Consider the following 21,525-nt stretch of genomic DNA (forward strand, 5'->3'; position numbering starts at 1 on the left):
AATTCTCCTAGAATCTGCTTCTCCCAGAATCTATGGTCGAGTTCTTTTCTGACATTGTAGTTTGAGATTCTGAAAAGAGTTGTGTGTTGAAATGTCTGTACTACCCTTGGAGAAATTGTTTGATGAATTGTTAACACTTTGTTTTTTCTAACAGTATCTACTAGTCAAATGTAACAACATCTTCATACAGTAGCAAAGATCACAACACCAATATCTACCAATAGAACCAATATACACAGTAGCATCGACAATATGAACAAAAAAATTCTAGCATCATTCATCCATCTAACAAATTAGAAAATCAATCCATTCATCCATCTATCCAACGGACACACCGATTCATCCATCTATGCAACAAAGTATTTGCATCTATCCAATTTATATAGCTAAAAAAGAAGAACAAAGAGTTGGGATAGAGAGGATGGCTCACCGTGGAGGAGGATGAATGGTGGGCACTTCGGCTGCGGCTTCGGGATGGAGGCGCCGTGGGCACCCGGTGCAGAGGGGCGCGGCGGCGGCTTCCTGTTGTCCCTGCTACGGCAGAGGGCAGAGGGCCACGGAGGACGGCTGGGCTGCAGCGGGAGTGGGTACCGGCGGCGGCGAGGACCAATCCAGCGGTGGCGAGTACCGGGACGGCGGCAGCGAGGTCAGGGGCGGCGAGGCGGGGCCGGTGGCAGTGCTGGAACCCTAGCGCGCGGCCCTGCTTGAGGTAAGCGGGGAGGAAAGCGATGCGAACAGGCATCGACAGAGGCTCGTTCTCTTTGTATCGACCGTGGCTGGCTCAGTGGCAGTTTGGCCGTAATAACCAGCTGCAAAAGGGGTACTCTATTAAGTCCAAACGTTTTCTTTGGTGGGACTTGCCAGAATCCTGAGATTGTGGGAGAAGCCAGGTATTTTGGGATTTTGGGATTGCACTAGGATTCTGGAGAATCCGGTTGAGATTTTGGAAGTTCAATCGAGTTCTTTTCGCTCGGGATTTTCGGGACCAAGATTCTCCATAATCTGCTCAAAAGAACTGGGCCTGGGTACGGGTTAGAAGAAGGGCGTGGGGATGATGGGTGTGAGGAAGCATAGACACGCTAGCATAAAGGGGACGTCTGCATTGTTGCTTGTGGGAAGGCGAGGCGAGTTGAGATCGGTTTGTACACTATACGAGCTGCTCCCGCAAGCGTTCTTGAGGGAACCCTAGCGCGCCGTCTCTCGTCCTCCCTCGTCGAACTCTTCCCCTGCCGCCACCACATGGCGCCGCCGGGCAAAGTCCTGCCGGCGTTGGTGGCGGCGGGGATCTTTTCCCTCTCCTCGCGTTGGCACCCGGCGCGGCACGAGACGACGCTGGGCTGTGCGGGGCCTAGCGGCGCGGCGGCGGGCGTGCTGGGTGGCGGCGGTGGAGCAGCCGCTTGGGGCCCCTACGACGTACGGCGGCTGCGGCGTGGCTTTTCCGGCAGTGACGCACGCGATGGTCCCGTCCAGATCTGACGGATTTGGCTCCGGTGGCCCGACGCTCGGCGGGGGCAGCGTGCTGCTTGGGTCACGGGTGTCTGGCTCCGCCATGGCCGGCGTCGGGCGGAGCTGGAGGCGTGGCGGCGGCGGTGGTTAGTGCGTGTCCAAGCGGGCGAGTGGGCGCGAGCTTGCTTGCTCGGCCCTGTGACAGCGCGGGCCGTGGGCGGCCGCCCTACAGTGGTAGGTGGTGGCGGCGGCGCGGTGGTGGTGGTGGTTCGTGCTGGTGGTGGCGCTGGCGGCGGTGTGGGCTTCGGCCAACCTTGCGTGCGGCGGCCGTTGGCGGCGAGGGTGGTGGCGCTGGCTCGGGGCGACCCCTCGGGGTCCCGGCATGGATGTGGACTGCCACGGCGTGGTGGTGGCCCATGGCGGTGGTCTGGGTAGTTTCACAGCGGCGGCTGGACTTCTTCGGCGTCTGCCTGTCGGTGAGCACCCTTGTCGACCTTCGATTCCTCTCCCCGTCGTTCGGGCGCTACCCTCATCGGTGGGTCGGCCCTCTCCCAGCTGCGGCCCATCGCTTGTCTCGCGCCTGGCAGCAGGACCGAGCTCGTCTCGCGCCTGGCAGCAGGACCGAGCTCGTCTCGCGCCCGACAGCAGGACCAGACTCGTCTCACGCCCGGCAGCAGGACCTGACTCGTCTCACGCCCGACGGCAGGACCGAGCTCGTCTCGCGTCCGGCAGCAGGACCGAGCTCGTCTCGCGCGCGGCAGCAGGACCAGACTCGTCCCACGCCCGGCAGCAAGACCTGACTCGTCTCGCGCCCGGCGGCAGGACCGAGCTCGTCTCGCGCCCAGCGACAGGACGGGTCGATGGTGGCCAGTTTTGGCCGGCCTATTGGGTCTCGACGCTGGGGACAGCTCAGGGGTGCGAAAGGCGGTTTCTTTCCACTCGTCTCTTTGGTTGGGGTAGCGGTGGGTGGCGGTGAGGTGGCGTCAAGGTCCTGGATGCCAGGGTGGCGGCCCTGGTGGTGGTGTCGCGGTGCTCCTGGGCAAAGCCCGTGGCTTGGTGCTGCCTGGTGGCCATGGCCGCGTGGGCGGCGTGGTAGTCAGGGTGTGATGTTCGGTGGCGGTGAATATTAGATGGGGTGAAAACATGTTCTATCTTCGACGAACCGATGGCGGTAAAGCTCGTTCCTTTCCTGAAGGCATCGCCACGACTCTCACTGCCCGTTGTGTTGCTTCAGAGAAAACTCTGATCCTTGGGTCAGGTGGTGGCGGCACTTCGGTGTCGTAACCTTCATGTAGGCACCGTCTTGAAGCCCACGGTTCATCGTATGCAGCTTTTTCTTTTCACGATGGCGTGTTCACGGTTGAGGCCCACAATCGCATGCATAATCTAAAAAAATGGTGCCAAAATCTACAACTCGCCATCCACAACCGCAAGCACTAAACGTTTTTAGGTCATGCGTTCTTATACGCTGTTTGCCACGGGAATGGGCACATTTTGTAGTGATTGTAGCTCTCACATAGCATAAGGAACCTCAAGACAAGTCATGCCTATTTCTCATTTCCAGTGGTGCCAAAAGGGGTAAACAAAAAACGGTTGGGTGATTTGGGCGGGAGGGAGCGGTAAGCGCGATTACAGCCACCGGGAAAGTGAGCGGACGCGGACCTGCGGAGTGCGCACTCCTTGGGGTTTGTAGTTTTGGGCTTTGGCCCGTTGTTCCGCTTGCGCCACAGAGCCTACCACTCCCGGCACGTGGCGAGCACGTGAGGCCGATCCGAGTTAATGCCGCGCCCGTCGTCGCGGACCATCGCCACCACCACAGCACATACGCCCTTCTTAATTCATTCATTCACAGCACTGCTGCCCTGATGATGTCTTATTAACCGGCGCTGTTCCCTTGAATGAATGGTGGACGCCCACCCACCACCAACGGATCGGTCCAATCTAGTGCAAGCCACTGGTAGGTACGCACGCACGGACCGTAGACCGGGTCCAGGTATGCCGGCAGGCCGTCCATGGATCACTGCTCCAAAGATTCTGCCTGCCCGTGGAGACAAACACGGAGGAGCTCGCCAAATGGAAATCACTCCCGGTTTACGCCGGGAGGCAGCTCCTCAGAGGCGGTAGGGTCCAGGGGTTTATGTATTGCAGTATTGCAGATCTGATGTTTACTGCACCACCACCACCACCACCCCACCGTGCTCGATGAGCCACATGACTAATAGAAAAATGACAGCACAGTGCAGGCAGGCAAAACATCATGTGATAAATTTTTGGAATGAAACGGATATCTCATCGGAGCAGGTTCACATGAACGAATGGCTCAGATTTGTTTGGCATGCCTGTATTATTTTTGCACTGGCGACCTCAACCACCAAATCTAACAATTTGACCAAGTTGGGAAGGAAAATCTCTATCTTGTACTGTATGATAATAAGTTGGGAAAATGCCTCGTCCTGTAGTATAGTGACACCAAGCTGGAGAGGAACAACGGTGATTAAGTTGTGCCGTGGCCTGGTCCTGCGAGGGATCACAACAAAGTGAGCCCTTTGTTTTATCGATGGGATCAAGTGGGTGAAAGGGCTGTGCCATGAATCAACAAACTGGGGAGTGGGATGGGGTGTGATGTACCTTTTAGAAGTGTGTTTGGCTGCTTCAAGGGTTCTCTGGTTCACGCGTGGCGCTAATCATCCAATGAGAATCCCTGCAGGACAGCCACATAGATCAGCTTGAAACACAAGGACGATAAGGTTGGATCAAATCAGCAGAGAGCAGAGCAACGCGTGTGTAATGGTTTGTAGAATAAACTGAAGGGCGGCCCACACTTTGGTAAGCTGTGGACGAGATGCTGACACTGACCTCGGCAGGATCAAACTTTGCACCCAGGCTGCTCAGTTTAGCATGAGCCTCCGCATAGTCTTTAAAGAATGCTTCTTCGTCTGCTGCATATTTCTCTGCATAGACCTGAAAGCGTTGTGGATCTCATGCAGTCAGTTCAGGAATTACTTCGCTCTCATAGGATGCCGAGAACATACAGTTTGAGCATCAGACTCACCTTGAATGTTGGGTCCTCAAATAATGCAGCATCTGTAGGCAGCACAAGAAGATCCTGATCTCTTTTCTCTTTTATCTCCTAAAGTATCGCTACCAGCTCAGATCTAACAAAATCGGATGAATTGTCCAGGCATGTAAAGTATTGAACGGGGCACTTACCTTGAAGTAACTGTTATCAAACTTCAGCCACTCAGCTGTCCATGATTGTCCACCAGGTGCACCAGGACCATTTTTCTGTCGAAGCAAATAATGGAAGAACATTACTCACACAGGCAATTCACTTGTACATCTACATGGAGCAAGTGCACACAACATTAATGTTTTGAAGCGGGTACTATAAGGACTGTGTGCACAATTTTTTTGCATATCTCAACTGACACTATCAGATGTAAACAAAGGCTAAGGAACATTATGTAAAGTGTACAAATCTTGAAAATAAGCACTGCTAGTTCCCAGAGAGATTTTAAGTGCAATTTTAAGTATGCAAATTTCCAGCAGTGGTCAAAATGATACTGCAACATGCTATGCGATCGTTAACCTGGGAATTACAACATCCAAGGTAGCATATACATACACAGAAAAGTTAAGAACAGCATACAGTATATTTTGTTTCAGGTTTCCCCCAGCCACTCCGTTCAGGCCTAGACCTTCCAAGTGTATGTGCCCCAGACAAAGCAACGATTTCCTGCAGATACAGGGTACACACAGCTCAACAACGCCAGCCGAAACAGCAAGGGCAAACAGGTAACACAGATCATTATTTACATACCTTGTCATCAAGGCCCATTCTGTAGAATACCAGCCTCAAGTGGTCAGCAGGAGCACTCGGGCCAGCATCTGAAAAAACATAAATAACACATAATTGAAGAATTAGCAATCATCATATTAAATGCATTTATCAATACACAGGTGCCTTTTTTTATCTCCAAATTATTAATAACAACTCCGTGCTTTTGATGTAGCGATGGAATTATCAGTAAGATTATGGAGATAACGAATACACTTGGTTTATATGCAAAGTGTTAGACTAATATGTCACGTATCGCTGCCACCACCACCCCTCCCCCTCGCCCCTTCCCGTCTCGCCGCCGCCAGAGGCTTCCGCCCGCAAAGCTCGCGCTGGACCCAGCGACGGCGGCGGGGCGTCTCTCTCAATCTAGGTAACAGGGTTCGGCGACGCGAGGCCCTCTGCCGGCGGCGCATCTGGCCGCGGTCGGCGGCGGTCTCATCCAGCGCGGGCTGCCTCAAGGTGGTGGATGCGAGGCGGTGGCGGGCGGCTGTGCAGCGGCGGCGTGGCGGCCGGTGGACCTGGTGACCTGGATCTGGATCCAGCGAGCCGGTCAGGCGCGGCGCCGGCCTGCAGGTGGCGAAGGGCAGAGGTGTTGGGCGGCGTGGTGTGCGCGCACGGGCTGCGTGGTCGTGCGGGGTTGCAGTCTAGCCGGTCTGGAATGCTCCTTGGCGCCAAGATCTGCTTATTCTGAACTCACCCGGCCAACCGGCGTTCGTGGCCATGACCAGGGGTCGGCGGTGGATGCCGTCGACAGAGTTTGACTACGATGGTGGTGGGGTGTGGTTGGTGGCAAGGGCTTGATTGCAGGTGGCAGCCGACAACGACCCGACTCCGGTTGTGCAGGTGATCGAGGTGAGCTTCCGTGTCAACGGAGCCTCATGCTAGTCCTAGTGGGGACGCTCGCCGTGGACTGGTAGGAGGGTGGGGAGGTCTCGGGCTGCTGGGCACATTGGCCAGCTTCATCGGAGATGACGGGGACGGGATGCTTCAAGCGAAAGCCTTGTGTCGATTTGCCGGCAATGATGATGGCGACGCCTTTGGACGCCGTTTCCCTTCTTGAAGGCGTCATCGGGAAGCTACTGTTACCCTCTTAATCGTGTGCCCCAGGCGAAAGCCTCAGATCCATCTCTGGATTGGACGACGACGGTGTCTCGATGTCGTTTCTCCCTGTTGGGGGCGTTGTTTTTGGGGGCCACGGATCCGTGGTTGGCAGCTTGATGTCTGGATTGGAGTGTTTGTTGGGTTGTTGGTGTGCAGGGTGGTGGCGGTGGAAGTGATCTGTGGCGGCGACTAATCCCTTGGTCACCTCGGTGTTGATGGTTGACCTATCTCTTGGGGGCTCGTGGGACGATGAGGTCTTGGTGTTCGGTGCCCTTCGACGGCGTCTGAGGCTTTGTTAATAAATCCAAGACGTTTCGTCGAGATCTACCGAGGACCAAGCAATCACACAAGCACGACACCGAGATTTGTTAACAAGGTTCACCGATATGGCCACGTCCCCGAGGCATGACTACGGGCGCTCCTCCCCATGACACCGTCACAATACCGCACTCTGGCCGCCCGGGCACTGGCACACGCCGTCAGCACCCCCGCGTGCCTGTGCTATTATGTTGGCATAGATTATATCGCGTGTCTACCCCCGATATATATGAGAGGGCTAGGATACAAGTGTCCTATTAGGACACAACTCCTACCATGTCTACACACAATCCGAAACCAAGTCCAACTGTAACCTACCTTGTACAATAATATTCGACACAACTCTAACAAACTCCACCTTGGCGAATATTCTTCACCACCTTGAATTCATCCATGTGTCGAACCTCCATGTACATTAGACTTGAGATACGCCATGACCACCACCGCTACTCCCAGACTCCACATGACTCTGCCTGCAACTGTATTTCCTTCTCGTCTTCTTCACAGTCAACACTCGAGCTAAATTAAGTTCCTCATTACTCTACTTTGTGCTTCCAACTTTCGGAAGATCCGCTCAACACCATCACACACCGATCACTATCTGCGTGAAAACGAACAACTCACATATTGGACGCCACATATAAGAGTTACCTGAACTCAACATCACCGCTCTTTCTTGACCGTCTGTCTGAAACTTGAAGGAATTTCACCGTCGCCCTGTGTCACCCCGAGTCAAATTCGCAGTTGTCTCACCGTTCTTCCGGATAGTCTCTGGCATGTCCCACAGCTATAGCACTCCGCCTCCTTCTGTCTTGTCATCCGCACTTTGCCATGTGCACAGAGCACAACAGAATATACGGCCATGTACTCTCTCAGCTTTTGACAATTAAGACTTTCCGCCACTTTCTCAGATTCTTCATGGTCAACTCTTTCCATCAACCGGCACCGATAGACCCAGTCACCAACTTGAATCTGGTACTCGTCAACACTGCTTCAGCATCCTTGCACACTTTGTCTGACCACATGTCTGACCACCAGTGCCCTGACCTGTCGCTGTGTCCCGTGCTTACCGCACGCCTCGCCGCTATCACCGCGTCTCTGCTGTCCTGGTCGAGTCTCCCAAGGTCGCGAACCCACACCACTCAAACCCCTACTGCAGAGAACCACCGATCATCACCGACCGATGCCGAGTATCACGTCTCCTTCAAACCACTGGTACCCAGTCTAAAACCACGTGTCTCTCGCTATCCCGCTGAAATAGGCTTCGACTCTCCGTTAACTTATGCCATAGCCCCTCCATCAGCTCAGAGTGAAGTCTTCTGCTAGACTCCAGCTCCACCTTCAACATGACTCCATGTAGCTGGCCGTGCTACCCCCCGCCCTGTCGACTTCAAACTCTCATGTGTACACTGCCTTGAATCAACCCCGCGCCATAGTCTTGTTGAAGCTACACAAGCCCTCAGGCCTGCACCACGTGTTTCCACGCCACAGAAGCTGGTCACTATCAGCATCACGCACCTATGTCGTCGCTGATTCCAATGCCGTCTTCTTTTTTTAACCGACGTCCCCGTCGATCCGTCAGACAGTCCAGTCCGACCCAGCTGAAATTACTCGACTGCAACCATGCTCCACCCCGCGTCGTGTCCGCCCGCACATCTATGTATTGCCTTGACGCCCTGTGTATGCATGATGCTGCCACAACGCACTCCAGACTCCTCCAAGCCTTATACGCATGTCGCCTTCTCTGACCGCATGCACTTCATCTTGATCAACTTAGCTTCCTGCTACCCCATCAAGTATACCTAGTTCTCCAACATATATATTATTCCTGTATATCTCTGGTGCAACAGTTGAATATATAGCATAACCTGCCAACTCCATCGATCACTTGTGAATTTGTGGCTCCACGTCATAATCCTGCTGCCATCACGTACACAATCCATGCCCAAAACAAAGAGCCAAAAGATAGAGCCTTATAGATATCCAACATGCGTACACTTACCAAAGAGACATGTACCAACTCCATCATCACATGACGCCTGGGTCTATACTCCCGTCCTTTTTTCTTTGTTTTCTCCGACACATCCAATTGATACGATGGCCTGCATTATCTAACGTTTTTTTCCAACAAAAACTCGTGTCAATCTGCTGCACACAACTCCACCATGCACGCGCGAGCCAGCCGAACTAGGACCTCGCCACGTATTGCGCCCGAGCTGGCTCCTCGGACTTGCAACCCTGGTCCGCCGTCACTCCCTCATGGGTCGAGCCCCGCCTGGGCCAAGAATCATGTTGCGCTGCTACGTGGCCCTGCCTGCACCGACTGGTAACTGCATCGCTCGCCTTGGTCTCCACGTCACGCATGCCGCTCCTGTTTTCGATCGGAACCAATCCGATCAGACCTGCCGCTTGCGCTATCCGCCGTGGTGCCGCCGAGAACTCCTGGTGCAAATTGATTTGCCTTCTGCTTCTGACTTGCTGAGGATGGACAGCATGCGCATCCATGAGTCCAGACGCTTTCCCTTTTTTTACAAGGGCGTCAGATTGTTGGGTTTAGTCCCACATCGGTTGTGGGGAGAGACATAACACGACTTATAAGGGCGGGGGTGTCCCCTCCTAACAGGCTAGTCTTTGGGGGGGGGGGGGAGGCCCAAGGCCTTTCATAAGTCAGTGTTGCTCTTCGGTTGGGCCTGGTTGACGCATGTGGGTCGGAAACAATGGTGATAGTGGACCCGGGATTGCGTAACAATTGGTATCAAAGCCCAGGTGCCCGGAATAAATCTCGGTGAACTCACGGGTGGTCGGTCATGGTTGGTGGGCTGGAAACGCTGGTGTTAGCGGGCCCATGGGTGACCGATGTGTGAGGGGGAGATTGTTGGGTTTAGTCCCACATTGGTTGTGGGCTATTCGAGTAGTCGGACCTTGATTGTATTCTGGATGATGTATGTTTAACTAGTATTTGTGTGAAGTGGCGATTGTAAGCCAACTCTTTATCCCTTTCTTATTCAGTACATGGATGTGTAAAGATTACCCCTCTTGCGACATGCCTACCATGCGGCTATGCCTCTAAGTCGTGCCCCGACACGTGGGAGATATATCCTTTGTTATGTTTTGAGTTGTGGTATTCGAGTTGCTTCAATGTCAAGTGTTGATTCCATACCTTTCCTAAGCGGTGTTCTCATATTTCTATGTGGATGCTAATCCTTCGTGATCATCGAGATTGTCATGTCAATTCTTTCCAATCGGTGTGATTCTCTTCAAGATGATCCTATCATTTTCCCATTCGCGAGATCATCTCTCAGTTTTCCCAACATTGTTCGTTTCACCTGTCCCCAAGTTGCCTTTGTTTTCCCGCCCTCCCACCCTTTTTCTTCAAGGACTCAGATTTCCTAATCAAGTATCTATTTTATGGATGTGAAGTCTCTTCATTCCTTTCCGTCAATGTTCTTATCCGGTGATTCTCAGGAAGATACTAACGGAGCTTCTAGTTTATCATTCTTCGTTCTTTTCTTCTCCGGTGGATTCAAGCCAAGCTTTCGGTGTTGGTCATATTTTTTTTCATTGGTTCACATGCTTTCCATGTTGGAAGTCCTTACCGAAGACTCTCTTATTTTTTTTCACCTCCCGCTATTCAATTGTTCCGGAGTGCGGAAGATATCTCAGAAGATTTGTGTCTCCACTATCAATCCGTTCAAGCTTTTTCGAGGTTATCTTATTCAAGCCATTTAATTCAACCGGTGCAATCTTTCTTTTCAAGCAATCTCTTCAACGGTGTTTATTTTGAGTGGGCCCTAACCCACAGATCTTTTTCCAGGATCTTACCTGACTCTTCTAATTTTTCTCGGAGTTATCCTCAAATTCTTTCAAAGTTGACATAAGAATGAATTATCATCAGTCATATGTCTTTCTCCAAGATCTTTCAAATTCTTTTCGTCGTTGGCTCAACCTCTTCGCTTTTGATTCTCCCGGAGTGTCTAAACAATTCATGGTGGTGTTTCTCATCATCATTCTTAACATTTGAAGACCGAAGAAGAGTTCCTCTTAAATTCTTGCCCGTTCTTCCAAAGATGCGAAGTTCAAGCTTGATGCCATCATTTCAAAAGATTTATTCATTCTCGGCTTTCAGCTCTAGTTCTGGAATTCTTCCGGCGCATCATTCAAATATTCTATTATCAGCTCGTGATCTCTTCGTTCTCTTGAATCAAATTCCCTCAAGTATCTTCATTCGTTCTCTAAGGGTGTGTTTGGTTTCTGTCACCGAGTGGAACGGCACGGGTCGGTTCCGTTCCCAGACCCCATTCCTGCGTTTGGATTGTCAAAGGAACCAGAACCACTCGATTCCAGGGAATGGCATATTCGCTGTTTATGCCGTTCCAAGCGGTACCTCGAAATCGAGCGGACCACGCGGAACCGCCCACTCCCACGACCTCCTTCCTCCCCTGCTACAACAGCAAGGAGCCGCAGCCACCAATAACCACGGGGCATCCAGCACGAGCTGCCGGGCGCGTCCCATCCAGCCAGCCATCGCGCTTGAGCACGCGTCGCCGGGAGACGCAGTCGTGCGGCGTCGGGAGCGCCGCATCCAGCTGGCCGTCGCGCTTGAGCACGCGTCACCGGGAGTCGCGGTGGTGCGGCGTCGGGAGCGTCGCATCCAGCCGGACGCCGCGCTTGAGCACGCGCCGCTAGGAGCTACGGTCGTGCGGCATCAGGACTCAGGAACCGCTAGCTGCGGGGGGCGTCGCATCCAGCGGGCCGGCGTGGCGGCGTACAAGGACGCAGGATCCGCCCAGCATCGGCGTGAGGGACAGGATGGATGGGGGTGGGAGGAAGCCCGAGGCGAGCTCCAGCCTCCCGACGTCCTCCTCTTCAACTAGCATGGTTACCGTGCTTTGGCGGTCGGTGCTTGGCTGCTTGCTCAAGGATGGTGTTGGCGTTGTAGGCAGCAGCAAGTTCAGATAAACTGCGCGGTTGAGTCAAGTAGTATGCCAAATCCGTTGCTTGTTATCAATTTATATTGGTGAAGGATGAGCATAACATAATTCTTATTCTTGTTTCACCCAAATGATTAATTCCTTGTTCCGGAGGTTCATCAAAATTGTTGATTTCAATTGTTCATCTTTCTTTTCCTGAGTTCCAAGTTTTCTCGGTTATATCATTTCAAAGCTTCATCTAATCATTGCAAGGTTTCTTCCGGAATTCTTCATAGAGGCTCAACATGGTGGCTCATCAAGGATTTCTTTCATTCTTCATTCGTTCTTTAAGTTTTCTCTTGAAGTTATGATCCGCCAAGCTGTACTCTCAATTAAACATGGTGTTCACACATGCCTTGTTTTGAGGAGTTCAAGCATTCTTCATCTTGCATCCGAAGTGCAATTCTTTCTACCTTATCTTTTGCGGTGGTGTTATGTCATTCTTAGAAATTTCCCTTCGTGTTTCATGATTCACAAGTTTTCAAGAGTGACATATCTAAATCCATCATTTTCTCTTCGCTCAAGACATCTTTTCAATCCATCAATCTCTTCATTGGAGTTATACTGGGTTATATTTCACCTAAAGCTTTCCCGAAGGATTGTTGCTATTTATGGTGCTTATAAATGACCCAAGTTCTTCATTTATCCTCCCGGTGAGATAAGTTTCTCGTCTCCTTGTTGATATCAATCCAATCTATTGTTTTCGTAGTGGCAGAATTTCGCCTCAATTTTGAGAAGTTTCCCATAAGCCCAGTACAAGCTTACTCTTTTCGTTGTTGGTTTTCCAACAACTCCGTTCGACACCTCTCCTAAGGGTGCTTTCCAAGCTCATTTGTGGCAAAAGTTGGCATTTTCTTCTCCATTCTTTCATTCCAATGATCTATCTTCTATTCTTTCTTCCGGAGGCTTCGTCATGTTGCTCTCTTCACTCATCATCTCGAAGTATGAAGATCGTGTTCTTTTCATGCTTATCCACTTAACAGGAGTGTTACGTCCTCTGCTCAAGTTCTTTTCATCTTATCAAGTTTCGTATCACTTTTCAACCGGAGTGCTGCCCGAATTTGTTCTTCCTTGTTCCTCTTTCCTAACGGAGTGTTTTCAACTTCGTCCATCTCCGTTGTATTATTTTCTCGAAATGGTTTAACCTCTCAAGGTTTTGTGGTTTCACTCATTTGTCAAAGAAGCAACTTAGTTTCACCTCTTCTCTTCCTCTTCCATTTCCCTCTGGTGCCATCCTAGATCTCAGGACGAGATCCTCTCGTAGTGGTGGAGTGTTGTAACGCCCCGGATACAACTTTCCATATTTGTAACTCCGACTCTTGCCTTTTCCAGAGATGCGATAGGAGATTCCCTTCGTGGTTGAGTTTTTGTCTTTCGTTTTACATTTTGTTCATGTCATGCATTTCATATCATGTCATCATGTGCATCGCATTTGCATTCATGTTCGTCTCATGCATCCGAACCTTTTCCCCGTTGTCCGTTTCGCAATCCGACACTCCTACATGCACTGGCGTCCCCTTTTTGTCTCTTTCGTGAGTGGGTGTTAAACGTTCTTGGAATGGACCGAGATTTGTCAAGTGGCCTTGGTACACCACCGGTAGACCGCCTGTCAAATTTCATGCCATTTGGAGTCCGTTTGATACTCCAACGGTTAACCGGGTAACCGGGAAGGCCTCCTGTGTTGCAGCCCAACACCCCTCCAAAACGGCTCAATAACCCATCCAAACCACTTCCATGTCCTCCGTCGTCGGATCACGATCGTGTGGGCGAAAACTACACTCTATTTGGACACTCCAAACTCCCTCTACCTATAAATATGTGCCCCTCTCCGAAATTCGCGGTCCACTCCTCCCCGCGCCACCGGACATATCCATCCGCCGTCGGACGCGTCCACCGCCGCCGCCACGTCGCTCCGGCCAATGAGAGGCCGCCACCTCAGCCCCGCCGCCGCTCTCCTCCAACCCGCGGCCGCCACCTGTCCCAGTCGGCACTCCCGCCGCACCGGCCCGCCGCGGCCCAGATCCGGCCCGTTGGGCCCGGATCCCGCGCCGCCGCCCGCGGCCCTGCCGCCCGCATCCGCACGCCGCCCAAGCGCCGCCTTGCTCCTCCCGCCGACGAGCCTCGCCACCGCCGCCGGACTCCGCCACCATCGCCGGAGCGCTCCGCCGCCACTCCGGCCACCGCCCGCCGCTTCCTCCGCCGCCCGGCCCCGCCAGACCCCGCCTGCCGCGCCACGCCTCGAGCTCCGCCACTGTTCGCCGGAGTTCCCGTGTCGCCGGAATCCGCTCGGAGCCCGCCGGAGCTCTCTCCGGGCAGATCCACCCCGGGTGGATGAGATCCACCGGTTCATCCGTCCAAACGCCCCGGATCCGTCCCGGGATCTCTCCGTCCCGCGTTGACTTTCTCGGAGGTTGATTTTTCTCTTAAGTCCCCGAATCCATATATTCTATGCCCCTGTTCATCATGTCACATCTCGGTGACCATAGCTCCATTTCATGCATATTATATATCAAAATGTTCATTGTGAGATGCTCTTCATTTCATTCCATTGTGGCATCCTTGTTTGAGTTCATCTTGATGCCCTAATAGTTGATGCAAGAGTGCTATAAAATGTTTACTGCTGCTACTTATCAGATTATGATGATTTGTCATTTTTGCCACATTTGATGTGTGCATCATAAGAGGATGAACTCTACATGTGTTTTGATCTATGTCATGCTATCTTTACAGGGGTGCTTACCATGTATTTTGTGATCTATGTGGTGACTAGCACAAGCATGCAAAGTAGCCTTCGTGATATTGCTGATTTCAGGGACTTAGGATTTTGCCAAGTTTTGTGCCTGTTGTTATTTTGATACCATGTAAACAGGATGCTACAGTGAGATACATGCTTGTTTTGAGTTGCTTCAGTAAGGATGTTTTGGACATATGGTTATGCTCTATCCATCCATGCCCCTGTTTGCATTTATGGAGTGCCCTAGCATGTCTTAATCTTGCTCTACTTTTGCTATAAAATGTTCCTGGCAGATTGTTTACATGTTAATCAATTTTGCCATGGTTGTTGCTAGTGATCCATGCATGCTATGAACTTGCTATTGCCATGGTTAGCTTCATGAACATGTCTTCTTGCTGATGCTATGGTTATCTTGTCATGCTATTTACAAGAGACATAACACGACTTATAAGGGCGGGGGTGTCCCCTCCTAACAGGCTAGTCTTTTGGGGGGAGAGGGCTCAAGGCCTTTCATAAGTCGGTGTTGCTCTCCGGTTGGGCCTGGTTGACGCATGTGGGTTGGAAACAATGGTGATAGTGGACCCGGGATTTGTGTAACAGCCTGGCATAGTGCTTTGGTTCTCTTTGTTTTTGATGGTGGCCGTGGTGTGGCCTAGAGGAGGTGCAGGGCCTGTCTCGGTGGAACATTGCCCTTCGACACGGTCTGTGGCTCTCTTTGCCGCGACGTGGCTAGGCAGTGGGATGCCCTTCAACGGTGGTTGCGACTTCCTAGCTCTTCAAGGTGTAGAGTGATCGCAGGGCAGCCGGCAACTTCTTCTCTACGTCTTCTCGGTGACGGATCTCCTTTTGATTGGTTCAACAAAGCTTGCTTTCGCTCTTCTCGGTCCAACTAGTGGTGTTGGGTGCTAAGTTATTGGTGTTGGTTGCTTGTCGTAGCTCTTTTCTGGTTATTCTTCTGTTCTTTCTTGTGCCTTCTTGTGTGTGTTGGTTGCTTTCTGTTGTACCTGATGTCTTGTATCGTTCTCTTATATATAATGAAAATGGTTCAGGCCGGCGTAAGCCCGCCGTAGCTGTAGCACCGTAAATATATATATATATATATATATATATATCACGTATCATGACATATCTCCTAATCCCCTAAATTGAGGAGAATCGATATTATTGTGATCTCCCATTTATGGTTAGGATTGTAATATTTGTCTGTATATTAACATGCAATGGAAAAACCCCAAGTGTGGCAAACCTTCCAAAACGCTTTCATGGTATCAGAGCATGGATCTCACCACCCATCGCATCATCATCTCTCGCCACGTTGTTTTCAATGAGATGACTTTTCCCTTTGCCTCCCCACAGCCTCCCATTGCTACCACATATGATTTCCTCGACGACGACAACACCTTGCACATTGTCGTCCGCCCTCCCCAGGTCACCACACCTGCACCCCCATCATCGCGCACCCCACCCTCGTCGCACGCCCCTCCAGCGCCTATTCATCGCACGCGCAGCACCTCCGACATCCATAAGGTACTCACCGGTTCCTACCTCTGCCCGTCCTGCTCTCAAGGATCCCAACTGGCTTGATGCAATGACCGCGGAATACCGCACACTCCTCAGCAACAACACTTGGAATCTTGTGCCACCGCCTCAGAACGCCAACATCTTCTCCAGCAAGTGGGTGTTTCGCCACAAGCTCAAGCCCGACGACTCCCTCGACCGCTACAAAGCACATTGAGTGCTTCGCGGTTTTTCTCAGGAGCAAGGCATGGACTTCGACGAGACTTTCAGTTCGGTTGTTAAACCGGCCACGGTGCGCATCATACTCTCCATCGTGCTCTCTCTCAATTAGGAGACTCGACAGCTCGACGTTAAGAACGCCTTCCTCCACGACTCACTTGCTGAGGTCATCTACTGTCGTCAACCCACCGGCTTCCTCGACTCTACTCACCCCGAGCATGTCTGTCGGCTGAACCATTCGCTCTACGGTCTCAAGCAGGCTCCTCATGCGTGGTACCAGCGCTTCGCGACCTTCATCACCTCGATTGGCTTCACGTGTTCACACTCAAATACCTCATCATTCGTCCTCGACATGCACCTCTCGCAAGCCAAGTACGCCGGGGAAATTCTAGACAGGGACGGCATGACTGCTTGCAAGTCCGCCACAACACCGGTCAACACGTCGCCAAAGTTCGCTGCCACCGCCGGCCCTCCCGTGGTCGATCCCACTAAGTACTGGAGTCTCGTCGAGGTTCTGCAGTACCTCACCTTCACGCGACCCGACATCGCGTATGTCGTTCAACAGGCATGTCTTCGCATGCACGACCCTCGTGAGCAGCACCTTGCGGCCATCAAGCGCATCTTGCGCTCCGTCAAGGGCATGCTCTCATGGACTCCAGCTCTACTCATCTTCACCGGACTCCATGGTCACCTACACTGACGCCGACTAGGCTGGTTGCCCCGACACTCGATGCTCTACGTTAGGCTTCTGCGTCTACCTCGGTGACAACCTCGTTTCTTGGTCGTCCAAGCGGCAACACACGGTCTCTTGCTCTAGCGCCGAAGCCGAGTACCGCGCTGTGGCCTGAAGGAAATATGCCCTAGAGGCAATAATAAAGTTATTATTTATTTCCTTATATCATGATAAATGTTTATTATTCATGCTAGAATTGTATTAACCGGAAACATAATACTTGTGTGAATACATAGACAAACAGAGTGTCACTAGTATGCCTCTACTTGACTAGCTCGTTGATCAAAGATGGTTATGTTTCCTAGCCATTGACATGAGTTGTCATTTGATTAACGGGATCACATCATTAGGAGAATGATGTGATTGACTTGACCCATTCCGTTAGCTTAGCACTTGATCGTTTAGTTTGTTGCTATTGCTTTCTTCATGACTTATACATGTTCTTATGACTATGAGATTATGCAACTCCCGTTTACCGGAGGAACACTTTGTGTGCCACCAAACGTCACAACGTAACTGGGTGATTATAAAGGTGCTCTACAGGTGTCTCCGAAGGTACTTGTTGGGTTGGCGTATTTCGAGATTAGGATTTGTCACTCCGATTGTCGGAGAGGTATCTCTGGGCCCACTCGGTAATGCACATCACTATAAGCCTTGCAAGCATTGCAACTAATAAGTTAGTTGCGGGATGATGTATTACGGAACGAGTAAAGAGACTTGCTGGTAACGAGATTGAACTAGGTATTGAGATACCAACGATCGAATCTCGAGCAAGTAACATACCGATGACAAAGGAAACAACATATGTTGTTATGCGGTCTGACCGATAAAGATCTTCGTAGAATATGTAGGAGCCAATATGGGCATCCAGGTCCCGCTATTGGTTATTGACCAGAGAGGTGTCTCGGTCATGTCTACATAGTTCTCGAACCCGTAGGGTCCGCACGCTTAACGTTCGTTGGCGATATAGTACTATATGAGTTATGTATGTTGGTGACCGAATGTTGTTCGGAGTCCGGGATGAGATCACGGACATAACGAGGAACTCCGGAATGGTCCGGAGATAAAGTTTGATATATGGGATAATAGTGTTTGGTCACCGAAAGGGTTCCGGAATTCACCGGAAGGGGTTCCGGATGTTTCCCGAAATGTTTGGGTACGAGAACACTTTATTTGGGCCAAAGGGGAAAGCCCCAAGGTTTTTGGAAAGCGCAAAAGGAAGTTTTGCGGAGTCCAGGGGCCAGACGCCAGGGTCCCTGGCGTCTGGGTCCAGACGCCGGGAACCCTGGCGTCTGGCCCTGGAGTCCGAGAAGGACTCTTGCCTTTCGGGTGAAACCGACCTTGTGGAGGCTTTTACTCCAAGTTTCGACCCCAAGGTTCAACATATAAATAGAGGGGGGCTAGCACCCAAGACACATCAAGAAACACCAAGCCGTGTGCCGGCAACCCCGTCCCCTCTAGTTTATCCTCCGTCATAGTTTTCGTAGTGCTTAGGCGAAGCCCTGCGAAGATTGTTCTTCACCAACACCGTCACCACGCCGTCGTGCTGCCGGAACTTATCTACTACTTCGCCCCTCTTGCTGGATCGAGAAGGCGAGGACGTCACCGAGCCGAATGTGTGCAGAACTCGAAGGTGCCGTGCTTTCGGTACTTGGATCGGTCGGATCGTGAAGACGTACGACTACATCAACCGCGTTGATATAACGCTTCCGCGAACGGTCTACGAGAGTACGTAGACAACACTCTCCCCTCTCGTTGCTATGCATCACCATGATCCTGCGTGTGCGTAGGAATTTTTTTGAAATTACTACGTTCCCCAACATGGCCAACGCCGTCGCTGAGGCTAGTTGGATTCGGCAACTTCTCCACTAGCTTCAGCGCCGTCTACATGTCCATGAACCCTGTTCAGCGCCGTCCCCTCCTGCTATAGTTGTGTTCTGCGACAACGCCAGCGCCGTCTACATGTCCATGAACCCTGTTCAGCATCAGTGCACCAAACACATCGAGATCAACCTCCACTTCGTTCGCGATCGTGTCGCCATGGGTCAAGTCTGCGTGCTACATGTCCCCTCGTCTCGCCTGTTCGCCGACATCTTGACGAAGGTATTACCGTCGCCGTTGTTTCTGGATTTTCGGTCCAGTCTCAACGTCCGCTCTCCTCCCGTTGTGACTGTGGGGGAGTGTTAGACTAATATGTCACGTATCGTGACATATCTCCTAATCCCCTAAATTGAGGAGAATCGTTATTATTGTGATCTCTCCCATTTATGGTTAGGATTGTAATATTTGTCTATATATTAACATGCAATGGAAAAGCACAAGTGTGGCAAACCTTCCTAAACGCTTCCACAAAGCAGTCGGGGGATGTTTCGCATTTTTGAAACATATTTACAAACTCAAAGATGAGAGAGAGAGAAGGATATACAGAACACAACGAGCTGGAATGTGCAGTGAACAAAATTTCTAACCAGGAAGCTTCCCTTCAGGTGGACACTGCTCAGGTCCTGTGACATCAACCCGTCCATATTTCATTGGAATCTTTGGGCCACCAGCTTCCTGGTACCAGATTGAGAAATGTAAGGAAATTAGGTTTGAATACAGTATTGATATATTAATTCTAACCTAGACAGATACAGTGAGGGAAAGGTCAGACCTCAATTGCTGTAGCACTTGCCAACTGGAATAAATCCGCATAAGTTATACTGGGGTATTTGTCCTTGATCGGTTGCACAAGCTTTAGAGCATTTACCAAACCTTTAAGGATACCCGATCAGGACTTTCAGTTACTAGCTGTTGACATAGGAGGAGCAAAGAAATGTACTGGTGAAAATCCAGGTAACTGTACCGGCATTGGCTCCATGCTTTAGTTCAACATCAAATCTTAAACTTCCATTAGCTCCACCTCGTTCTGGCCAGTCCTTAATATTTTTGTCATATGTGCCAGAATCATGCCAACCCAAACGAACCTTGATGCAGCAAACAAATAACAATTAATAATCTTGGAACAGAACGAGGTGGTAAAACCAAAGATTATTAGAATGGTAAAACCAAAGCAAAAATGGCCCTGTACCGCTGCATTGCACTAAGTAGTTGCATCAAAATGGAAAGTTTCACTTCTATGATTTTTCGTTTTGAAAAGTTCCAGTGGACAGTGCTTATTTGGACAGATGGCATCCCTATCTATGCCTTAAGCTTTTATGACTGCCAACTGGGAAGAAAATATCAAAGATTGTTACTGACAAGGATAAACTTCCTATGACCATACAAAGGTAAAATACAAGAAAATGCGGTATATAACAAATTAAAAGAGAGGTCTGCATAAAGAGTGCAGTTGATAATGCTCTTCATTTGTGTAATGTCGATGCAACATTTGTTACTATGACATAACGTTCATAACAGAAGGGTTATTGTGCAAGGGTGAGGCTGTCTAGAAATTCCCTTCCCCAGACCCCACCTTGTGTGGGAGCTTTCAGCACTGGGTGCACCCTTTTACATAAGGTTCATATCAGACAATGCCCTTTAAATACTCTGCACGTTTGATGGCTAAGTAACTGAAATCTTCTCATATCCTGATTGGTCAAATCTCTTCACACTTCATTCTATTAAATTACAACAAATGTCTCATGTGTAACCATAACCTTTTCAGTATAGTAGGGCTAAGCTCCATACATAAAAAAAGGAAGCATATTAAGCTCCACAGTGAAGAAATGGAACTCGATGGGCCAATGGACGCTAGAGCCTGGCACAAATAACACAAGAAAATCACTTGACACAGAGTCTAATTCAGAAAAGTTGTTGCGGTTTGACCAGTGGAAATATATGTTGGCAAGCCTTTTTGAGAGGCAGACTGTCTAAGCACTTTATGATGTTAAAATCCCAGCACTGCTCTAAGGATCGAATTCACCTTACTGTCCTAATTGACGACGCTGTTGCAAGGCATAAATTTCCTAGTAGTAGCCTAAAAGCGCGCCATCGCCGTGTCGCTATGAGGTACCATACCAGGATGGGGTGGCAGTGGGTTGTGTTGAGCAGCTCCCTGATGTCCTCGCGCGCGGCCTTCAGCTGTGCCGCGTCCGACGCCGCCGCCATGCACCTCACCGATCGCCCCCTCCCCGCCGACTTGGCCTTCTGCGATCACGCACATAACCAAACACAAGTCAGCAACAAGAACATTTGGGTCCAAACCCTGGGCCGCCCGAACCTAATCGACACCGACCTGGGAGGGCCGAGAGGACGCGGCGCGGAGGCTGACGAGGCGGAGAGCCGGGGAGGACGAGGAGGGGAAGAAGGCAGAGCTGGATGGCCTGGCGCGGCGGCCGGCCGGCGAGGGGCCGGACGGAGCGGCGGCGCGGAGGGTGGCGGCTGCGGCGAGACGCTCGGCCATGCTGGTGGGTTGGTGAGAGTAGACCGTAGGCCGTGGGCCTTTGGAGTGAGGGAGGAGCTGCGGGTGGTTGACTGCTTTGAGAGGGAGGGCCAGCTCAGCACGGCTCCTGGGTTTTGAGGGGGTTTTCCTCGGCTCTTGCAGTTGGTGTCGCGGGCTCGGGGTCGGGGAAGAGGTTGGTTGGTCAGAGTGGAGGGGTCTCATGAGGACGAAATTTGTGACCTTTTTAGCTAACTAAATCACGGATTGATATCGTTTTGGAAA

The 21,525-nt window shown here is 51.1% G+C and overlaps 1 protein-coding gene across 1 annotated transcript; it reads right to left on the reverse strand.

Annotated features, from left to right (window-relative positions):
• Positions 1 to 3,688: 3,688 nt before the first annotated feature.
• LOC125538321 (probable L-ascorbate peroxidase 7, chloroplastic) lies at positions 3,689 to 21,371 on the reverse strand. The gene is made up of 12 exons (XM_048701584.1): positions 21,097 to 21,371; positions 20,880 to 21,008; positions 19,726 to 19,846; positions 19,534 to 19,634; positions 19,349 to 19,436; positions 5,267 to 5,334; positions 5,096 to 5,182; positions 4,657 to 4,731; positions 4,499 to 4,576; positions 4,303 to 4,407; positions 4,075 to 4,147; positions 3,689 to 3,963 (listed from the first exon to the last, which is right to left on the reverse strand). Exons 1-11 carry the CDS (start codon positions 21,262 to 21,264, stop codon positions 4,127 to 4,129), a joined length of 1,041 nt encoding a protein of 346 aa, XP_048557541.1. The 5' UTR covers positions 21,265 to 21,371; the 3' UTR covers positions 3,689 to 3,963; positions 4,075 to 4,126.
• Between the last annotated feature and the right edge of the window lie 154 nt (positions 21,372 to 21,525).

The sequence above is a fragment of the Triticum urartu genome, chromosome 2 (genome assembly GCF_003073215.2).
Source record: "Triticum urartu cultivar G1812 chromosome 2, Tu2.1, whole genome shotgun sequence".
Lineage (NCBI taxonomy): Eukaryota > Viridiplantae > Streptophyta > Magnoliopsida > Poales > Poaceae > Triticum > Triticum urartu.

Excerpts from the sequence above, each read along its gene's own strand:
- LOC125538321 (XM_048701584.1), bottom strand. The coding sequence starts at position 21,264 with ATGGCCGAGCGTCTCGCCGCAGCCGCCACCCTCCGCGCCGCCGCTCCG. Across the intron at positions 19,437-19,533 it reads CAAGTGCTACAGCAATTGAG|GAAGCTGGTGGCCCAAAGAT; the intron begins GTCTGACCTTTC and ends ATCTGGTACCAG. Across the intron at positions 4,408-4,498 it reads TTGAGGACCCAACATTCAAG|GTCTATGCAGAGAAATATGC; the intron begins GTGAGTCTGATG and ends CAACGCTTTCAG.